This window comes from Peromyscus californicus, unplaced genomic scaffold, assembly GCF_007827085.1.
Source record: "Peromyscus californicus insignis strain IS unplaced genomic scaffold, ASM782708v3 Scaffold_5__1_contigs__length_169319896, whole genome shotgun sequence".
In the NCBI taxonomy this organism is placed as follows: Eukaryota; Metazoa; Chordata; class Mammalia; order Rodentia; family Cricetidae; genus Peromyscus; species Peromyscus californicus.
The window spans coordinates 97999409-98017173 of record NW_026294573.1 but is presented as its reverse complement, the minus strand read 5'-3'; the positions used below and the strand labels follow the sequence as shown (position 1 = coordinate 98017173).

The 17765-nt window shown below is 41.7% G+C and overlaps 1 protein-coding gene and 1 long non-coding RNA gene across 2 annotated transcripts; one reads left to right on the top strand and one right to left on the bottom strand.

The window, feature by feature from the left end:
* Positions 1–1695: 1695 nt before the first annotated feature.
* LOC128096761 (uncharacterized) lies at positions 1696–5475 on the top strand. Its single transcript, XR_008213740.1, has 2 exons — positions 1696–4360; positions 4391–5475. It is a non-coding gene; the product is annotated as an uncharacterized LOC128096761 (long non-coding RNA).
* A 2014-nt stretch (positions 5476–7489) lies between these two features.
* Aldob (aldolase, fructose-bisphosphate B) lies at positions 7490–15908 on the bottom strand. The gene is made up of 8 exons (XM_052717325.1): positions 15791–15908; positions 14712–14923; positions 13845–13899; positions 12139–12299; positions 10937–11020; positions 9907–10081; positions 9283–9482; positions 7490–7995 (listed from the first exon to the last, which is right to left on the bottom strand). Exons 1-8 carry the CDS (start codon positions 15900–15902, stop codon positions 7900–7902), a joined length of 1095 nt encoding a protein of 364 aa, XP_052573285.1. The 5' UTR covers positions 15903–15908; the 3' UTR covers positions 7490–7899.
* Positions 15909–17765: the final 1857 nt, after the last annotated feature.

The following is a 17765-nucleotide window of genomic DNA, read 5'->3' as shown; positions in this document are numbered from 1 at the left end:
GGGAGGAAAGGGTTTATTTGGATTATATTTCCACATTGCTATTTATCACTGAAGGAGTTCAGGACAGGAACTCAAACAGGGAAGGAACCTGGTGGCAAGAGCTGCTAGAGGCCATGGAGGGGTCCTGCTTACTGGCTTGCTCCCCGTGGCTTTGTTCCGTCTGCTTTTATATAGAACCCAGGATCACCAGCCCAGGGGTGACACCACCCACAATGGGCTGGGCCCTCCCTCATTGATCACTAATAGAGAAAATGCCTTACAGCTGGATCATGGAGTCATTTCCTCAACTGAGGCTCCTTCCTCTCTGATGACTCTAGCCTGTGTCAGATTGACACAGAACCAGCCAGTACAACTGACCCCTTGTCAACTTGACACACAAGCACATCAGTATTAAGCAACAACCTTTCCTTTCTTAATTCATCCCCAAGATCTCACATAAACAGGATACATAAATTTAAAAGTCCCACAGTCTTTACAAATTCAAACACATCAAATTTTCATCCCTTTAAAATATCCAATCTCTTTTAAAATCCAAAGTATCTCAACTGTGGGCTCCAGTAAAATACATTCTTACTTCAAGAGGGAGAAATCAGGGCACAGTCACAATGTGAACCAAGCAAAACCAAATTCCAACAGTATTAATAACTCAATGTCCAGCTCTCTGGGGTTCACTCACGATCTTCTAGACTCCTCCAAAGGATTTGGTTGCTTCTCTGGCCTGCCCTCTGCAGCACAGTTTGTCTTCTAGGCTCTGACTGGCTCCACGCCACTGTTGCTACTATTATTGGTCCTCCCATGGTACCGGCATCTCTAAAACACTGGAGTCCTTTACTGCAACTGGGCTGCATTTTCACCAATAGTCTCTCATATGCTCTATTCATGGTGCCAACTCTCAACTTCCTTTGCATGGCCTCTTCAGTCCTGGGCCTTCAACTGCTACTGAAGCTGCAGCTTCACCAATGGCCTTTCCTGTTCTCCTCTCACGGTGTCAAGCCTCAGCTGCTCTCCATGACGCCTTCTTGCCTTTAAAACCAGTACCACCTGGGTGACTCTTATACATTACCAAGTCCAGCTGCCAGCACAAGGTACAACCTTAGCCACCTCTGGAACACAGCTTCTCTCCGTTCTCAGGAAACACTTCCCAGAAGATTTCACCTCAATGATGCTGAAAGTCTCCTCTTAATCACCACTAATTTCTTAGCTCCAGCTGACCAGCATCAAGTATTCCAGCAAAGCAAAGTTATGCTTTAGTAGTTTTGGTATCTTGTTAATCATAGCTGATTCTTCAGTCCCAGCTAACCAGAGTCACAGAATTTTAATTCAAAATACCAAATAGCCCAGATAGTCTTTAAACTTCCCTTTGAAACTTCACAAGCCAGGCCTCCATCCTCTGCACTGCTCTCAAGATTCTTATCTCCCAAGCTCCTAAATAACATCCCACTTAACACTCAATGGTTTTTTTAGCCTAAAGTTCCAAAGTCTTTCCACAATCCTCCCAAGACATTGTCAGGTCTGTCACAGCATTACCCGACACCTGGTACCAAAGTCTGTTCTCTAGAGCCACAGAACTTATGAAATGAACCCCCCCCATATATATATATATATATATATATATATATATATATATATATATATATATATATATATATATATATATATATATATATATATATGGGGATGACTTACAGGCTGCAGTCCAACAATGGCTAGCTGTGACTGGAAAGTCCAAGAATCTAGTAGTTGCTCAGTCCTATGAGGCTGGGTGTCTCAGCTGGTCTTCTGTAGATGCTGGAATCCTGAAGGAGTAGGCTCCAATGCCAGAGAAGGAATTGATATTCTGACAAGCAGGTGAAGAATGAACAAATGCTTCCTTCTTCCTTTGTCCTTATACAGGATTCCAGCAGAAAGTGTGGCCCAGATTAAAGATGTGCCTTCCTACATCAAGATCCGGATTAAAAGTGTGTGTCATCCCACCTCAATATCTGGATCAAAAGCCTGTGTTGTCCAGTCTCAAGATCCAGATCAAAAGACTTGTTGTCTTCCTGCCTCAAGATCTGGATCACAAGTGTGCCCTCCATTTCTGGATTGCAGTTCATGCCAGATATAGTCAAGTTGACAACCAAAAAACAGCCATCAGAACCACCCATTCTAAAATTCATTTTCAAGTGTCCTGGCCTCAAATATTGTGTGTGTTCATATAAATGTTGAGACTGTATAGGTATGATAATATATCTGTACATCCTGTTGTTACATTGTCACTATACAGTTAGAAATTTCAAAACAGTATGTCCTTTAAAACTAATTCAGCCTGTGAGATGGCTTAGCAAATGAAGAAAGGCCTTTTCTCCCAAAGTGTGACTTCCTGATGGAGAGAACACCTGCACTTTGTCCTCTGACTTCCACATTGTCACTTGGCAGCCACATATTCTCAACACAAAATAATGTTTTAAATGAGCCTACTCATTAAACTGCATCTGCCCTACACCTTCCCAGTTTATTTTACACCAATGGTTCCTAGGTCAAGGTCTCAACTAATGATGAGGCTTCTTAGAACTCCTCTCAATGTCTTAAAAAAACCTTAATGCAAAGTGTGTTTTCACTGAAAGCTTAGATAAGCTAATCTATTCTAGCGACAAGTCTATAATTCTTTATCCTAATTCCTTGAGACCACGTGTTACCGAAATCAGATTGTTTTCAGACTCTATGGAGAAAATGTAATGCTAATACCGTTTATTACATAATTCTCCACAGGGCCGTGGCAGTGCCTCGAACACAGTAATAACTTTATTGTACCAATGACAGTCTTAGGTCCATTTTGCTGCCAAATAATTTCCTGCAAACTTATATGAAAACTCAAGGTTTTCAGAACATTTTTGATTTTACAACTGTGAATAATGGATTGTGAGCCTATTGTTGAGATGTACTGACATGTTTATTCTCTCAACAATACATGAATATATATATATATATATATATATATATATATATATATATATATATATATATATATAATTTATAGATGACACCAAGCCACAAAGTATAATGTGTCCATGGGCCCACAGCTAGTGGTAAATACAGATTTTGAGTGTAGTTAGGGTGTCTGTTGCTGTGATAAAACAGCATGACCATAAACAACTTGGGGAGGAAAGGGTTTCTTTCATCTTACATCTTACACTCCATCGTGACAGGAAGTCAGGACAGGAACTCAAGCAGGAAGCTGGAGGCAGGAACTGAAGCAGAGGTCATGGAGGAATGCAGCATATTGGCTTGCTCCCCATAGCTTGCTCAGCCTGCTTTTAGCACCTAGGACCACCTGCCCAGGGGTGGCACCACTCATAGTGAGTTGGGCCCTCCCCACTAATTAAGAAAATGTCCCACAGACTTGCCCATAGGCTAATCTGATGGAGTCATTTTCTCAATTGAGGTTCCTTCCCTCTTCTCAAATGACTCCAGCTCATGCCAAGTTGACATAAAACTAGCTTATACACTAAATTTAAAATCCTTTGAAGAGGAGTTTCCAAAGTGTAGTAGCATAAGTCTCACTAACTGGATTTGAGACCTTGAATGACTAATTAGGGTACTGGAACTCAGTTTGCTCCTCTTGCTGGGAGACCCCTAAAAAGCTAAATCAGGTGAACCTGCAGTCCACTTTTGGCTTGGCTTAATGTCTTCCCCATGATGTCTGTAAGTGTTTGAAGGCTTCTATTCTCATTGTCACACACATTATGATTATTAAAAATCATCTCAGTATCTCAGTTTTGAAAAGCATAATGTAGGCTCATATTTGAAACAGCGTTCTCTCACAAGAAGATATGTCTTTAGATTGTTAATGGTTCCCCTTCTCTTTGAAGGTCTTTTAGTTTCCATCCCATAATTACAACTTCTGTACATCACTTAAATGTCGTCACCTCCTATATTATACCAAGTCCCTAGTTGGCATCTCCTCCCTACTTACTAACTCCCGGTCAGTGGCTTCTGAGCTTTCTTTACTGCTTAAGCTTCTTTGGCATGCAGGTATCTGTTGTTTGAAGTCTAAAATGGTCTTATAATAAAAACCTGGAGCCAAATATTAGGGTAAATGCTGAAAAATCAGAGAGACAAAGGAACAAGCCACTAGAGAAACTTCTCACCAGTACTGAATCCTCAGGTCGACTGGAAGGCGAGATCCTGTCTCCATGAATCCTTTGACTGAATGCCTCTGAGTCCTCAGCCAAAAAGGCACTAGTTCCTGTCTCCTCGCCCCTTATATGCCTTTCTCCATCCAGCCATTTCACTTCCTTCCTAGTGCTTGGATTAATGGCGTGTGTGCTTTCCAAATACTGGTAGCAAAGGCATGAGATCTCAAGTGCTGGGATTAAAGGTGTGGGACTCCCAAGTACTGGGATTAAAGGTGTGTGCCACCACTGCCTGACTTCTATGTTTAATCTAGTGTCTGGCTCTGTCCTCTGATCCTCAGGCAAGCTTTATTTCATGCACAATATATCACCACAGGTATCATTTTCCCTAAAGACAAAATTTCTCTTAGTTACTTTCTATGTTTATATTCAGATTTTATTTCAGTATCTATTAATATATTTATTTGGTGATCAGAGAGACAATAGGGACTGGTTTAAAGACATGTAATAGTTCTCTTCATGTTACACAGGATTCAGGAAATTGATGTAAATAATACTTCAATGAGAAGTATAGCCCTTCAGTACAAAAAGTGTATCAGACAGTAGTAGTTAAGGAAAGTACTGTATAAAAATCCTTTCCCCCAGAAAAATGTAAATTAATCTTGACCAAAGATAAAGCCCTGGTTGATTATAATAAGTCCATGCTTAACCATTAATGGCATCTAAAAGGCTTGTTTCTAACATAGATTCAGATAATTATTAGGCAAGAAGAGATCTGTCACACAAGGTGCTACCTACAAGCTTTTAAGACAGTGTGGCACATGGAAGGAATAAAGTTCCTTCTTACTACATTGAACCCTGTACTATTGTAATGTTCCAAGTTGCAAATTCTAACCTGTGAAAAGGACAGCAGAAACATTTGACAGTTCTTATGCAAAGAAGTTGAATGAAAAGCAGTCCCTTCTTAAAAAAAAAAAAATATTGAAGACATCACCTGGTTCCTGGGATATAAATCCAAATTCAGATGGACTACCAATGTGACTTCTATCTTCTCCCCTACCATTTAATTCTTTGTCATACTTTGTCCCAGATTTGATAACACCTTAGCTACTTTGTAGTGGGTAGCCAGTTCAGCTTTGACCTGAAAATATCACCCCCATTGAGGCTTCGAGAGAGGACCCCTGAAGACCTGAGATCCAGATGGGCTGGCCCTCTTGGTTCCTGGATCCTGGACGCTGGTGGTAGACAGAGCAGAGTTCTCCAGAGAACACAGCTGGACTGCACTTCACCTTTCCCAGACCCTGTTACCTATCCCTTCACTTGTAAGTTACCCCACAAAATAAACCTCCCTTTTAACTATGTGGAGTTGCCTTAATAGTTAAACCAATACTACTTGTTTGAATTTTCTTTCTGCTTATTTATTCTCTGAATTTTTATCTAGATACTACCCTAGTGTCATTTTTCAGTGTGCCTTCTTGATATCCTCCCGTGAGGCATGTCCTTGCATACCTAGAACTTCATTAGTAACCTACTGTGTTTTCACAGATTGGAAAAAGTCTAGAATCTGAGGTCTGTACTCCTCACTTGCTCTACTGAGACAAACTCAAAGAGAAGTTTATTCAAGGCCAGTGCTGCAGAAATTATAATTTTTGCCTCAAATTCTCATGCTACAGAGCATAAGGTTTTGCTTATTGCCTAAAATGAATGAATGCAGTAAGAAATGCTGGTCTACAGCAATGGAAGAGTTATTGAACACTCCCAGCAACTTTACCATGACCTTCCTTTCTGGCTCTGTGTTCATTATAGAGCTGAAGCCAAATTACTCAGCATTAAAGTATCTGTGTGGCCCTTGGCAAGTAATATAAGTGCTCCAGGCTTTATGAGTAAAACAGAAGCCCTTTGCTAAATGACTTAGTTTTTTTTTTTTTTTTTTTTTGGTTTTTCGAGACAGGGTTTCTCTGTGTAGCTTTGCGCCTTTCCTGGAACTCACTTGGTAGTCCAGGTTGGCCTCGAACTCACAGAGATCCTCCTGGCTCTGCCTCCCGAGTGCTGGGATTAAAGGCGTGCGCCACCACCGCCCGGCATGACTTAGATTTATAATTAAGGTAAGTTTTGAATTACTTAGATGAATAGAGTTGCTTCTAGGAAAGTACTGACAAGTACATGGAAACAAATATTCAAATGTAGATGGCACATAATAAAGTTCACCTTCCTCTTCTTCACTCCCAGGTCTTCTTAGAAGAAGTCCCCTTGGATGAATTCTCTTATTCCTCAAAATTATGTTTATTTTGCCTCTATTTCTTAATTTACTTAATGTAGTACATTTGTCTTTATATTAGTCAAGAAATTTAGTTTGCTACCTCCTATATTTTAATTATAGATATGTATTTTAACTGTGTCTAGTTTCTTCATAATTTAAAACATTACTTCTTAACACATCTGTGCTGTGGGATGTCTTTCTCTATGCTGTGGATAATTGTTGCTCTGATTGGTTGATAAATAAAGCTGCATTAGCCTATGGCAAGGCAGCTTAGAGGCAGGTGGGAAATCTAAGAAGATATATGGAGAAAAGAAAGGAGAGGAGGGAGAGATGCTTAGCCGCCACCCAAGGAGAAGCAAGATGCCAGCAGACCGGTGATGCCACGGCCACATGGCAGAACATAGATTAATAGAAATGGGTTAATTTAAGATGAAAGAGCTAGCTAGAAAGAAGCCTGCTAAGGGCATAAAGTTTGTAAATAATATTAAGCCTCTAAGTGTAGTATTCCTAATTATCTTTACTTTTTTCTCTTCTCCACTCATTATATATCTCAACTCCCATCAGATAAATCATTCTTCCTGTATTTTCCAAAATTTCAGTGTTTAAATTCTCTTGTGATTGTGATTTTCTTAAAACTTTTTTTTTGAAAACTAGGTCTGAACATTGACAGCCCAAAACTAAAATTATGTGACTATTATTTATTGCACACCTAGGAAACACATGACTTTGAGAGGAAAATGTAGTTCTGTGTCACACAACCTGGGTACTTGAAGAGGAATGCCAAGCCAGAAGGTACATCAAGTCACTCCTTGCACTCCGCAGGTTGTGAAAGATGCTTCTCTGTTGCAGCTTAGTATTTTCAAATATCCTCAAACTAGAAGTCTGGACTGGCTGTTCTCAAGCATGGCTGCACACTGGAATCACCAAAATAATTTTTATTTAATTTAATGGAGTTTCTAGTGTCGTTCAGCAAACAGGAAAGATCAGCCACTTGACTTCAGTGAATACCCAAATCTGAGGCTCCTGACTATTAGTGCCAGTCATGTCTAGCATAGTCAAAGACAGTGAAATGCAGAGTCTACCAACAAGAGTAGAGAAATGAGCAGTACCAACGGAAGGTTTATACATGTTTTATTTCCTTTCCCATTGCTGTGCATCCTTCACAACCAACCCCTGGTAAGTATGTTTGTTAAAATGCCCTTCTCCCCCCCTAGCTTCTGAGCCGCTTTCCTCAGCAGTTGCTGTGTGCATGGGGGACTGGCTTTCCTTTAAAGCCTGTTCTTTCTCGGGGGTGTGTTCTGGAACATGGGGAACTGGAGGTATTCAGAGACTATTGTGTGACATGCTCATACTCGTGTTTCAACAGCTGATTCAGCTTTTCTCCTGTGTGTGTGATTCACGTATATTGTGTTTTAAGCAGTTCAATCAAACTTTATCTAATCCCCAGGGTTGACTGACGAAGCCTCTCAGCTCTCCAACCAAAATACTTAGGAGAGCTGGAGGCTGGCTGGTGGGTGACAGGATCTAGTAGGTGTAGGAGGCTGTGAAGAGTGACTGGGTGGCCGCAGCACCTGAAGAGCCCGTGTGAACATACTGTCCTTGGGCTGCCTGGCAGTTGGCCTAAAAAACAAACGTAAGAGAAGATACTGAATTAAGGAACCACAGCCCCTGGCTGGATATTCTCTGCTGCTCATTTGAAACCACCTACACGTCCATTTGATTATTTTAACTCTTTCTAACAATGCTGCTGAATATTGCTGTTGGTACCACCTCCTTCTGTCTTCTTCCTTGTTATCATTTGAGGTTTGTGTGGCGTATTGCCCATCGCTTCCCTCCTTCGTGTCTTTCTGAGACCAATAACAGTCTCTTACAATCTGGTATCCTCTTGGTCCTTCTACCTTCAGTGACCCTCACTCCCCAATCTCCCTCTTGCCTCAGGCTCCTTTTACTTTACATTTATTCATACCATCCTCTCTCCTAGTTCTTTAAACTCCAAATTCCCTGAGAACAGTGCCTGTGTCTGACTTGTTCTCCCCGGTACTTGCCTCATCGAGCATATTTTAAACCTAATATTTACTAGTAGACTAAAAATTATTTTGGCTCTTGTTTCCCCTGAACACCTTTCTGGGTCTTTTCCCAACAGTACTCTTTTGTTTTTAAATAGAATATCTTTTATTTATTCTTTGACAATTTCATACATGTGTATATATATATATATATATATATATATATATATATATATATATATATATATATATATATATATAAACCTCAACTTCTCTTTCCTACTTCCTCCAGGAATTCCCAACACTTCGCCTCTGTGCTTCATGTCCTGCCCTTTTCAGTTTTTGTTAATAACCCACTGAGTCCAGTTAGTACTACATGTTAAAATTTCTAACAAAATTCTCAAATGGGCGCCTTTCCCTTCTTGGTTGGAACTTTTTTGTTGAGGGTCCCTGGTATGCTCTTCAATGCTAATCTCAGGACCTTTGATTTAATTCCTCTGTAGTATGTTACATTGACTCCTTGAAACTCCTGTATTTGTTTCTGGAATCCTTGGTTCATCCTACTATATAACTGCTGATTTTCACCACATCCTTTCTTGCTCATATTTCCAAATGAAAGGCATCTCAAGTTCAGGCCTTGATCCTCCAACCTTCCCTCTGAAGTGCCTTGATTGATAATGCCTTTTCTATCTTCTATCGTCAACTCTCTGACTAGGAGAGAAAATCAAAACCCTTTCTAACCCCAACCTTCCTATTTAGCTGTTATATCACATTTTTAACACTTAATAAACACTATCTGTAGGAGCATTCATGGACTGTAGGGAATCATGCTTCTCCAAGAAAGACAGTAAGGTCCCACATATCAACTCTATGAAGAAGATAAAAGCGAGCAACTTCTTACCAGGGCTCGCTTCATGAAAGCTTCCTGAGTTGCCTTCTTGTTTTCAGCCTTGCCACCCCAGGCAGCCAGTGCACTAGCCTGGAGTGCTCTTCCATATGAGAAACTCAGTTTCCAGGGCTTTGGCAGAGGGCAACGGTTGATAGCATTGAGGTTGAGTGTAGCATCCTCCTCACTCATGCCTCCAGACAAAAAGCAGATACCTGGAATGAGAGAAGCCATTCTACTACATTAGTCCCAGTTCGGAAAAAACAAAAAACAACAAACAAAACAAAACAAGCAAAACCAAAACAAGCAATAGGCCTAAAAGAAATATAATGTCTTAATCTTCCACTGGATTTCTGTGGAAGGCAGTTTGCCCTTGCTAAGGCTAGTTGGGCTAAGAAGAGAAGGGCTTTAATAAGGAGTGTGGTGAAATGTTGAGTAAATATACATATGTGAGCCTTCCGATAGACTGAAGATACTTGTCATCACACAGTAGATGATAAACTACTGGATGCCTGTGAGGTAGAAGATGATATCTTGTTTCAAGGATCCAAACAGGCTCCACACAAATACACATGTTTGTGGCTCTCTTCCAAAAGATATGAGCTAAGACCGTAAGTCCAAGGAGAAATAAGGCATTACCAGGAACAGCTGCAGGAACAGTGCGGTGGAGAGCGGTGACAGTGGCCATAGCCACTTGCTCTGGTGTATACTTCTTGGTGCAGGCATGTCCAGCAGTCACCATGTTTGGTTTTAGCAGGGTGCCTTCAAGGTAAACATGATGATCATTGAGGGCCTTGTAGACAGCAGCCAGGACCTGAAAAACAAGGGGGCCAAATAGATGAAATTTGGAATAAATTCTAGAATCACTTGACCCCGGCGCTTCTGAATTACAAGGGTGCAAGATAAAGTAATCTCCATGTGTCTCTTGGTGAAAGCTTCTGAGACCTCCAAGTATCCTCTGGGCCACGTATTTGCAAAGCATATCATTGAGCCTAACTATATTGGACCATCTCTACCACTAGCTGTTCCTCTGCATGAACTGCTATCATGGCTCTGTTTCCTGGAGAATCCTCATTCTTTCTTCCCATTTCCTTGATCAATGACATCATTTGAGACTGCCTTGATTCAATAGTTTGTGACATCTGTACTATTCCATTTTTCTGTGGAATCTTAATGATAATAATAACATACATTTTAAAAACGGTTCTTTCGCATGCTATTTCAGACAACACAATTCCTTTTACAAGTGGAGAAATCCAGGTTAGGCAATATTATATCTGTCATCCTTTCTTATGATTTATGAAGAAAATCACCATCTTTCAGAACTACTATGACTGGTTTAGAAAATCCCATATGAACAGTATGATTCATAATTTATCATGTGAACCTTTTATTTTAAGATAATGTACACATAGAATTGAGGTCCAAAAGAGGCAATATGCTTTGCCCCAGGTCCTACAGTAAGCAAAAGGACCGTAAATTCCAAATCTTGTTACTACAAGATACTATACACTAAAGTTAAAGGGCTGATAGGCACCTCTTTACCTTTCCCAAACTATATAATGACACTAAAGTAAAGGTTATTTCTGAAATTCAGCGATGTTTAAGTAAAAGCTTTTTCTTTAAGAAAAAATTAACTGGACTAGAGAACTTCATGTTTCAAACCCACCTTCTCGGAAACATACTGGCAGTGCTCTAAGTCGTGGTCTCCATCAGGCAGCACCTCTGGCTCGACGATGGGTACCAGCCCGTTCTGGAAAAGGAAGTGGAGGAGGCACAAAAATGGGGGATGCTCACTGTGGTCCTCTGCCGGGGAGCAGCCAACAGATGTGGCTGGTAGAGAAGGAAGGCATTAGGAAGAGGTGCTATACAATTTAGCTGAAGGTGATCAAAGGAAACATGGAGTGTCTAGTGAGCACTGTGGTGTAGACGTATCCACACAGAAGGGAAGTTAAAGAAAAGCTTTTCTGGAATGGGTTTAAAAATGCAAACCTTTCGTTTATTTATCTTCTTCTAACTATAGACCATTCTAGCTCTCTAAGAAACGGGTGACCATCCTTTTAAGACAGCCAAGTTTAATAGCCAGAAATACTCTCTAGTATGAATTAAGGAATTGAAGGAGAGTTTACAGTTCTCACTGGGAATGTCCAGGTAACCACAGCTTTAGTAATCTGAACAAAATACCCACAAGTTACAAATCAAATTTAGCTCTAACCCAGAGATACTTCAGCACATGTCGCCTGGAAATGTTTGCATCCAGGCACCATCCTAGAAGAAATAGGTTGAATTGAGCCTCTGTCCAAGTTTGGCTCACCCTCTAGCTAGGGATTTAAGACGAGTATCACTTGGGCATTATGGAGTATAAACAAGCAGATTCCCTGACTCTAGAGCAGGGTTTCTCAACTGGTGGGTCATGACCCCTTTGGGGTTGCATATCAGATATTGATTACATTACAATTCATAATAGTAGCAAAATTACAGTATGAAGTAGCAATGAAGTAATATAGTTGGGGGTCAACACACATGAGAAACTGTATTAAAGGGTTGCAGCACAAGGAAGGTTGAGAGCCACTGCTCTGGAGCCTGATTATTTTTAAGATTTGGCTTATGGAACAACAGAGGAGGGCAGCCGTTGATAGCATTGATCCTGAAGTCATAGTTTAATAGGACTCCTACTGGCTTGTGGAACCAGAGTTCTCCCTGTACATGTGGCTATAGTTAAGGTAATAAAATATGATATATAATATACTAATATATATTTATATCCATTAGTAAGGGGAGAAGAAAGATTGTGCTTGATTATAGTGAAATTGAAAGAGGCTCTGAGGAAAGGAATAGTCTACTTTTCAGCTCATGGTGAAAGGAGAGCACCTGCTGACAGATGCTGGCATAGCGAGCCAGAGCATTGGCGTTTTCTTGGATAGCAAGGCTGGAGGGACACTGGTCAGCAATCCTCAACACAGCGCGCCACTTCCCAAAGTCAACACCATCTTTCTTATACTGAGCACAGCGTTCGGAGAGACCATCAAGCCCTGCAAGTCACAATAGGAAAACAAAAAAAAAAAGGTTTTGTACCCTGTACCTGGTCCATGAGGCCCCTGATAAAGTGAAGGAATTTTTCAGTGGTTTATCTTTGAGAACTGAGAATACCCAAGCAAATAAACATTGATCACAGTACAGAGCCAAAAGACCTAGATTTAATAACCTCAGTTTTGATATACCTATTTGATATACTCTAAGAAAAACCTGGGAACTCATAGTCAAAAACAATCCTCATAAATGTGGAAATTGGGGCTGCTGGTGTTTAAATGTCTTGACCATTTAAATTTTGAACTTGTGAAAAGTGACAGCTGAGATTCAAATTCTGCTGAGCTAACCTGATGGTGCAGCTAACTTCTTAGACAGTGAACAGCTTTCAAAAAGATCTGTATAATAGCATGTTTTGGAACAACGATTCAAACTGACCCCCAAACCAGAGGCTTTTCCTCTCTACTGCTCCTGGAATTTTCTGTAAAAATAGTGGTCGCAGATGCAGTGCGTCTGTTTTAGGCAACATACTGTGGTAAGCACTATATGTACATTGTCTAAAATAGTCCCTATAACTGTTGTGCAAAGTAGGTACTGTAACCCATTTCATTGTGATAGGACTAAAAATTGGCCCAAGGCCATGAAGTTATTAAACGGAAGAAGTAGGACTGATGTGTTCTGGATGCAGCTCAGTGATCGGGTGCTTGCTCTGTGTGTGCAAAGCCTTGGGTTTGATACCAAGTACCACATAAAGCTGGGTATTCTAGCTTATTCTCATAATGCAGTACTCTGTAGACTGAGACAGGGGCGGGGGGGGGGGGGGTGTTGTTGTTGTGAGTTCCAGGCCAGCCTGGACTATAGAGTGAGACTCTCAAAAAACAAAAATAAGGTTGACCACATGGCTCAGTAAATACAGATGCTTGCTGCCAGTGGTGACCTGAGTTTGAGCTCAAGAACTTACATACTGGAAGGAGAGAACTGATTCTCCTAAGTTAACTTCTGACCTCCACACACATAGTATGGTACAGGCACATGTGTGCGCACGCACGCGCACACACACACACACACACACACACACACACACACACACACACACATGCACACACCATAGAAACAACAACAACAACAAAGTATTAGGGATATAGTTTAGTTGTGGAATGATTACCTAGAATACTTAAGGTCCCAGGTTCAACCTGTAGTTAGTACAGGAGAGAAGGAAGCAAGGAAGAAAAGGAAGAAGGAGGGAGGGAGGGTGGGAGGGAGGGAGGGAGGGAAGGAGGAAGGAAGGAAGGAAAATAAAGGCAGGCAGTCTGGGCTGGATATGTACCTCAGTGGCAGAGCTTTTGCCTAGTGATGTTTGAAGACCCCTGGGCTCCATCTCCCAGCACCAAGGAGTGTTGGGGTGATGGAAAAAAACAAGAAAACAAACATGTGGGTCTATTCACTGGTGTTAGAACCAATAGTCACGTTTCTTCCTTTTTCCTCCTTCACTTGCCCTCAATTCTAGCCCACGTGGCATTCTTTGTCTTATCAGTAGGCAAAGTTCTTACCTTGAATGGTGGTTTCCTTGTTTGTTCCTGCAAGGGGAGCACCTCCTTGGTCCAACTGTGGATAAGAACAATGAACAGGTTGTCAAACAAGAGTGAGACAGCAAAGCTCCTGGGGCTGTTCTCACCTTTCACAAGCAAGCAAATTAGGAAGGCATCTGAGTTGCTAGGGCCATAGTTCAGCTCACAGCAGAAGGGAGCTAACCTGCTGGGAACACAGTGTCAGTCCTGACATTTGCTGAGCATCTGCTCCTCCAGGCACTGTGTTCAGACAGGAGGTAAAGAGATTAAGGATATGACTCGGGCTCAAAGTAACAGAGAGGTAGGGAGCCTGTGCAAGCAAGTGACAGCACCCCATGGGCTTCAGTTTTCATTCCTACTCTCTAGAATAAGGGCAGGAACTAAATCTGCCTTGGCACTTTGTGTGAAGGATTAAGGAGTGCTTGCAGTTGTGTGCACTCAACAGATGCTGCTTTTCACTGGAGAACTGACTGCATGCTCTCTTGAAGACTCAGGAAAAGGACAGAACAAGCACTTTAATAAAAATAATGGCTGTTAACTGAAAAGCTACAGGACAGGATCTGCTTTAAAACTTCATTTCACCCTTGTATTATGCACGAAGTAGGTACTAATCATCTTAAGAAATGAGAAATAGGGGTGCAGAGAGACTAGATTCCTCGCAAAATCCTGGTTGAAAAGAGAGCAGCACTGGAATAGCAGTCTGGGAGAGGATCTAGGCCTCCATGAGGGAACGAGACTGGGAAAGGGTAAGAAATGAAGGGGCGCTGTTGAGTTCGGGCCTTGGACTGCCCAGTGTGCTGGGAGTGTGCACAGGAGAAGGCAGGGTGAAAGAGGAATGAGAGTATTCACCTTGATGCCCACCACAATTCCCTTCTCCTTGAGAATGTTTCTGAACAGCTTTCCCTGGCTGTCCTTCTGATAGAGGGTCTCATGGAAAAGGATCACTCCCCCGATGCTCTTGTTGATGGAATTGTCAACAGTAAAGAGGATTTCTCGGAACTGCCTGCGGTTCTCTTCAGTGTTTTCCACCTTTATCCTCTGTAGGCGGTTCCCCATGGTGCCTAGAGATGGGCCAAAGGCAGCATGAGGAGAAGCAAGCCAGTGCTATCCTGTTGTCTTGCGCACACTCAATATTCTTCATCAGGGTGAAAAACAAGGACCACTTCACCTTCCCTTTAAACTCAGATCTCTGAAGTTCCTGTCTGGGTTTTGGTCTTCAAAGAGGGAATATTAGTTGCTCTAAGACTGATGACTGGGGAATTTACAGGCTGCCATGCAGGGACATGGAAGGTCTGTGGGATGTGGAAGGCCCTCTAGCTTTCTCCTTTCCAGTCCTAAATCTCACTGGACATCCATGCAGTGGAATGAGGGATGGGACAGGCTCTTAACTTTAGCTCTTATTGTTTTAGGGTAGACTATGCAAGACTGTTCTAGCACTGCCCTGTGCCATCCTGTGATTTCCTCCGTCACAAGCCCTGCCAGAACCCAGGTGTCTCCCTAACTAGGCTGGCTTAGTCTAAACTGACTTCTCATTAGCAGCAAGTCCAAGCTGGGATAAGGCAGATCTCACTACCCAGTTCTGTTTTGCAAACCAAATCTAGCTCATTTTCTGTTTCCCTTCAGGGCAAGTTCTCAATACCCTGTCCATGATAAACAGTTGTAAAGAATCGATGGCTACTGATTTCTCCTTGGTTATTAAATTTCTGACTTCTACAGGCTGGATTCTTAATATAGAGGGCTGTGTTTCTTCCTTTGGTGGTCTAGACTTTTCTTATTAAGACTCTAGAGCTCTAAAGATCTATACTCACCAACTATGAGTACATAAACCTTTATTTCCTCTGAGAGGAAGGAGACTGATTATCAAGTTGCCTTTTCTGGGTGTAGAAGTATGGGTATGCTGTTGTGTGGCATGACTTTCTTACACTTACCTACAGATTCATCTGCAGCCAGAATGCCCTTCCCGTTGGCAACAATGCGCTGGGCAATGTCTGAGAGCTCCTTCTTCTGCTCTGGGGTGAGGGCTGGAAATCGGTGGGCCATGGTGACAGGTCTAGAAAGGAATACCAGACAACTGTTCACAGAACTGTGGGTGGCTTCAATGGATGGTGACCAGGACAGTTAAGATGTGCAGACAGGCTATATGGGCTCCATTGACACTTCTGACCCATTTCCGCTGAGCCCTGTTGGGTCCCCTTTGCCTGAGTAAATATAGTTTTCATGATGGATGAAGATAAGATGTGAGATGTTCAGGATGAAGGTAAGATGTCAAATATCCATGGTGGCCTTGAACAGAAGCTTTCCCAGGAGGTCTTGGGGGATCACTGACCCTGAGGTTGAACCAGCTAATTGGTGATCCACTAAAATCTGGCAAATGAAAGGAACTTCAGAGCAGACTGACTCTCTGTCCTGTGGATTCCTGGTGCTGCAGGGTATTCTGAATGGCTATGACTATCCCCCACTTTTCTCTGTTAGTCTCTAGTCCCAGAAGATTATTTTAGGGAACAATTTTAAGAGGGGAAATGGATGCTTGTCCTTAAAACTAACCTCCCTCTGACTTTTGTTAGAGCAGGTGAGGCACAGGGTTAACTTTGTATTTAACCATCTATGAGACTACTTGGGTTACACCACTGAGAAAATTTCCCAAAACCCTCTGGACTAGAGATTCTGGCCTTTGCTAAAGTCACATGGTGGTCCCTGCTGCAGTTATTCCTAGCTTCACTGCTAAGAACAGAGAGATACCTCTACACATCCAAGCAGCCTTCTCAGAAGTAGTCCAAGCTCCAAGCTGGAAGAAGGCATTGCCACCCAGCTTTATCTTTTAGCCACTCTTCCCATTTTCTGCATCCCTTTGGGGAAAGCTCTTGGGACTCTGTCCCTTGATACGAGGAATCAGTGCCTGCTGAACTAATTTATGAGAAGGTATAACTGACAATATCACTGTTGCTACTCTCTACATCACTACAGATTCTTGCTCTAGCCCAGTACTATAATTGGGCACTAGGGCAAGCCAGGGGCAACATAGTTAGAGAAAATTATTTCTAAGACTACTAGTCCCAGCCAAAGAAAGGGACTAGTTTATATATTATGTTTATATATTATGTCTAGCATCAAGGATTTTTAGCTTCAGATCAAGCCTTCAGATCTTCAGATGAGCAAAGACCAACCAGAGTGGTAACTTTCAAATCAAGGTATAAAAACCCCCTTTCAGTTTAGGTATTGGCACAAATAAGTTGACAGTTACCAAAAAAAAAAAAAAAAAAAAAAAAAAAAAGCCCTTACTAAAACAAAAGGAAAAACTCATCCAGTAGTAATAACACATTATTGTCTATTGGCAAACATTCTGCCAATTGCTTGACATTTACCATGCAATTTATTCCTCACAGTAATCCCAGAAAGCAGTTCAATTCTGTCCCTCTCTGTAGTGGTTTAAATGAGAATGGCCCCCATAGGCTCATACATTTTATACTCGGACAACAGTTGTTGGAACACTTTAGGAAAGATTAGAAGGTGTAGTCTTGTTGGAGGAGGTATGTCACTGGGAGCTGTCTTTGAGGCTTCAGAAGTCCTTATCATTCGCAGTTAGTTCTCTCTGCCTCGTGGTTGTGACTCAAGCTCTCAGGTACTGATTCATTGCCATGCTTGCCTGCTGTGACGGTCAGTGGACTCTAACCCTCTAGAACTGTGGGCCCCAAATTAAAGGCTTTCCTTTATAAATTGCCTTGGTCATGGTATTTTTTTGTCATGGCAATAGGAAAGTTACTAAAACACTTTCCTATCATTAGATTAGGAAGTAGTAGATGATAATCTAAATTATTTGTTTGTAGGGCCAATACCTAATAATGTACTGTTAGGGGGAAGGGTGGCACTCCTCCTCATTACCCTTTTATTCAAAGGGAAGAGTAG

Excerpts from the sequence above, each read along its gene's own strand:
- Aldob (XM_052717325.1), bottom strand. The coding sequence starts at position 15,902 with ATGGCCCACCGATTTCCAGCCCTCACCCCAGAGCAGAAGAAGGAGCTC. Across the intron at positions 9,483-9,906 it reads TGTTCCTGCAGCTGTTCCTG|GTATCTGCTTTTTGTCTGGA; the intron begins GTAATGCCTTAT and ends CTCTCATTCCAG. Across the intron at positions 7,996-9,282 it reads CTTTCATGAAGCGAGCCCTG|GCCAACTGCCAGGCAGCCCA; the intron begins GTAAGAAGTTGC and ends TTTGTTTTTTAG.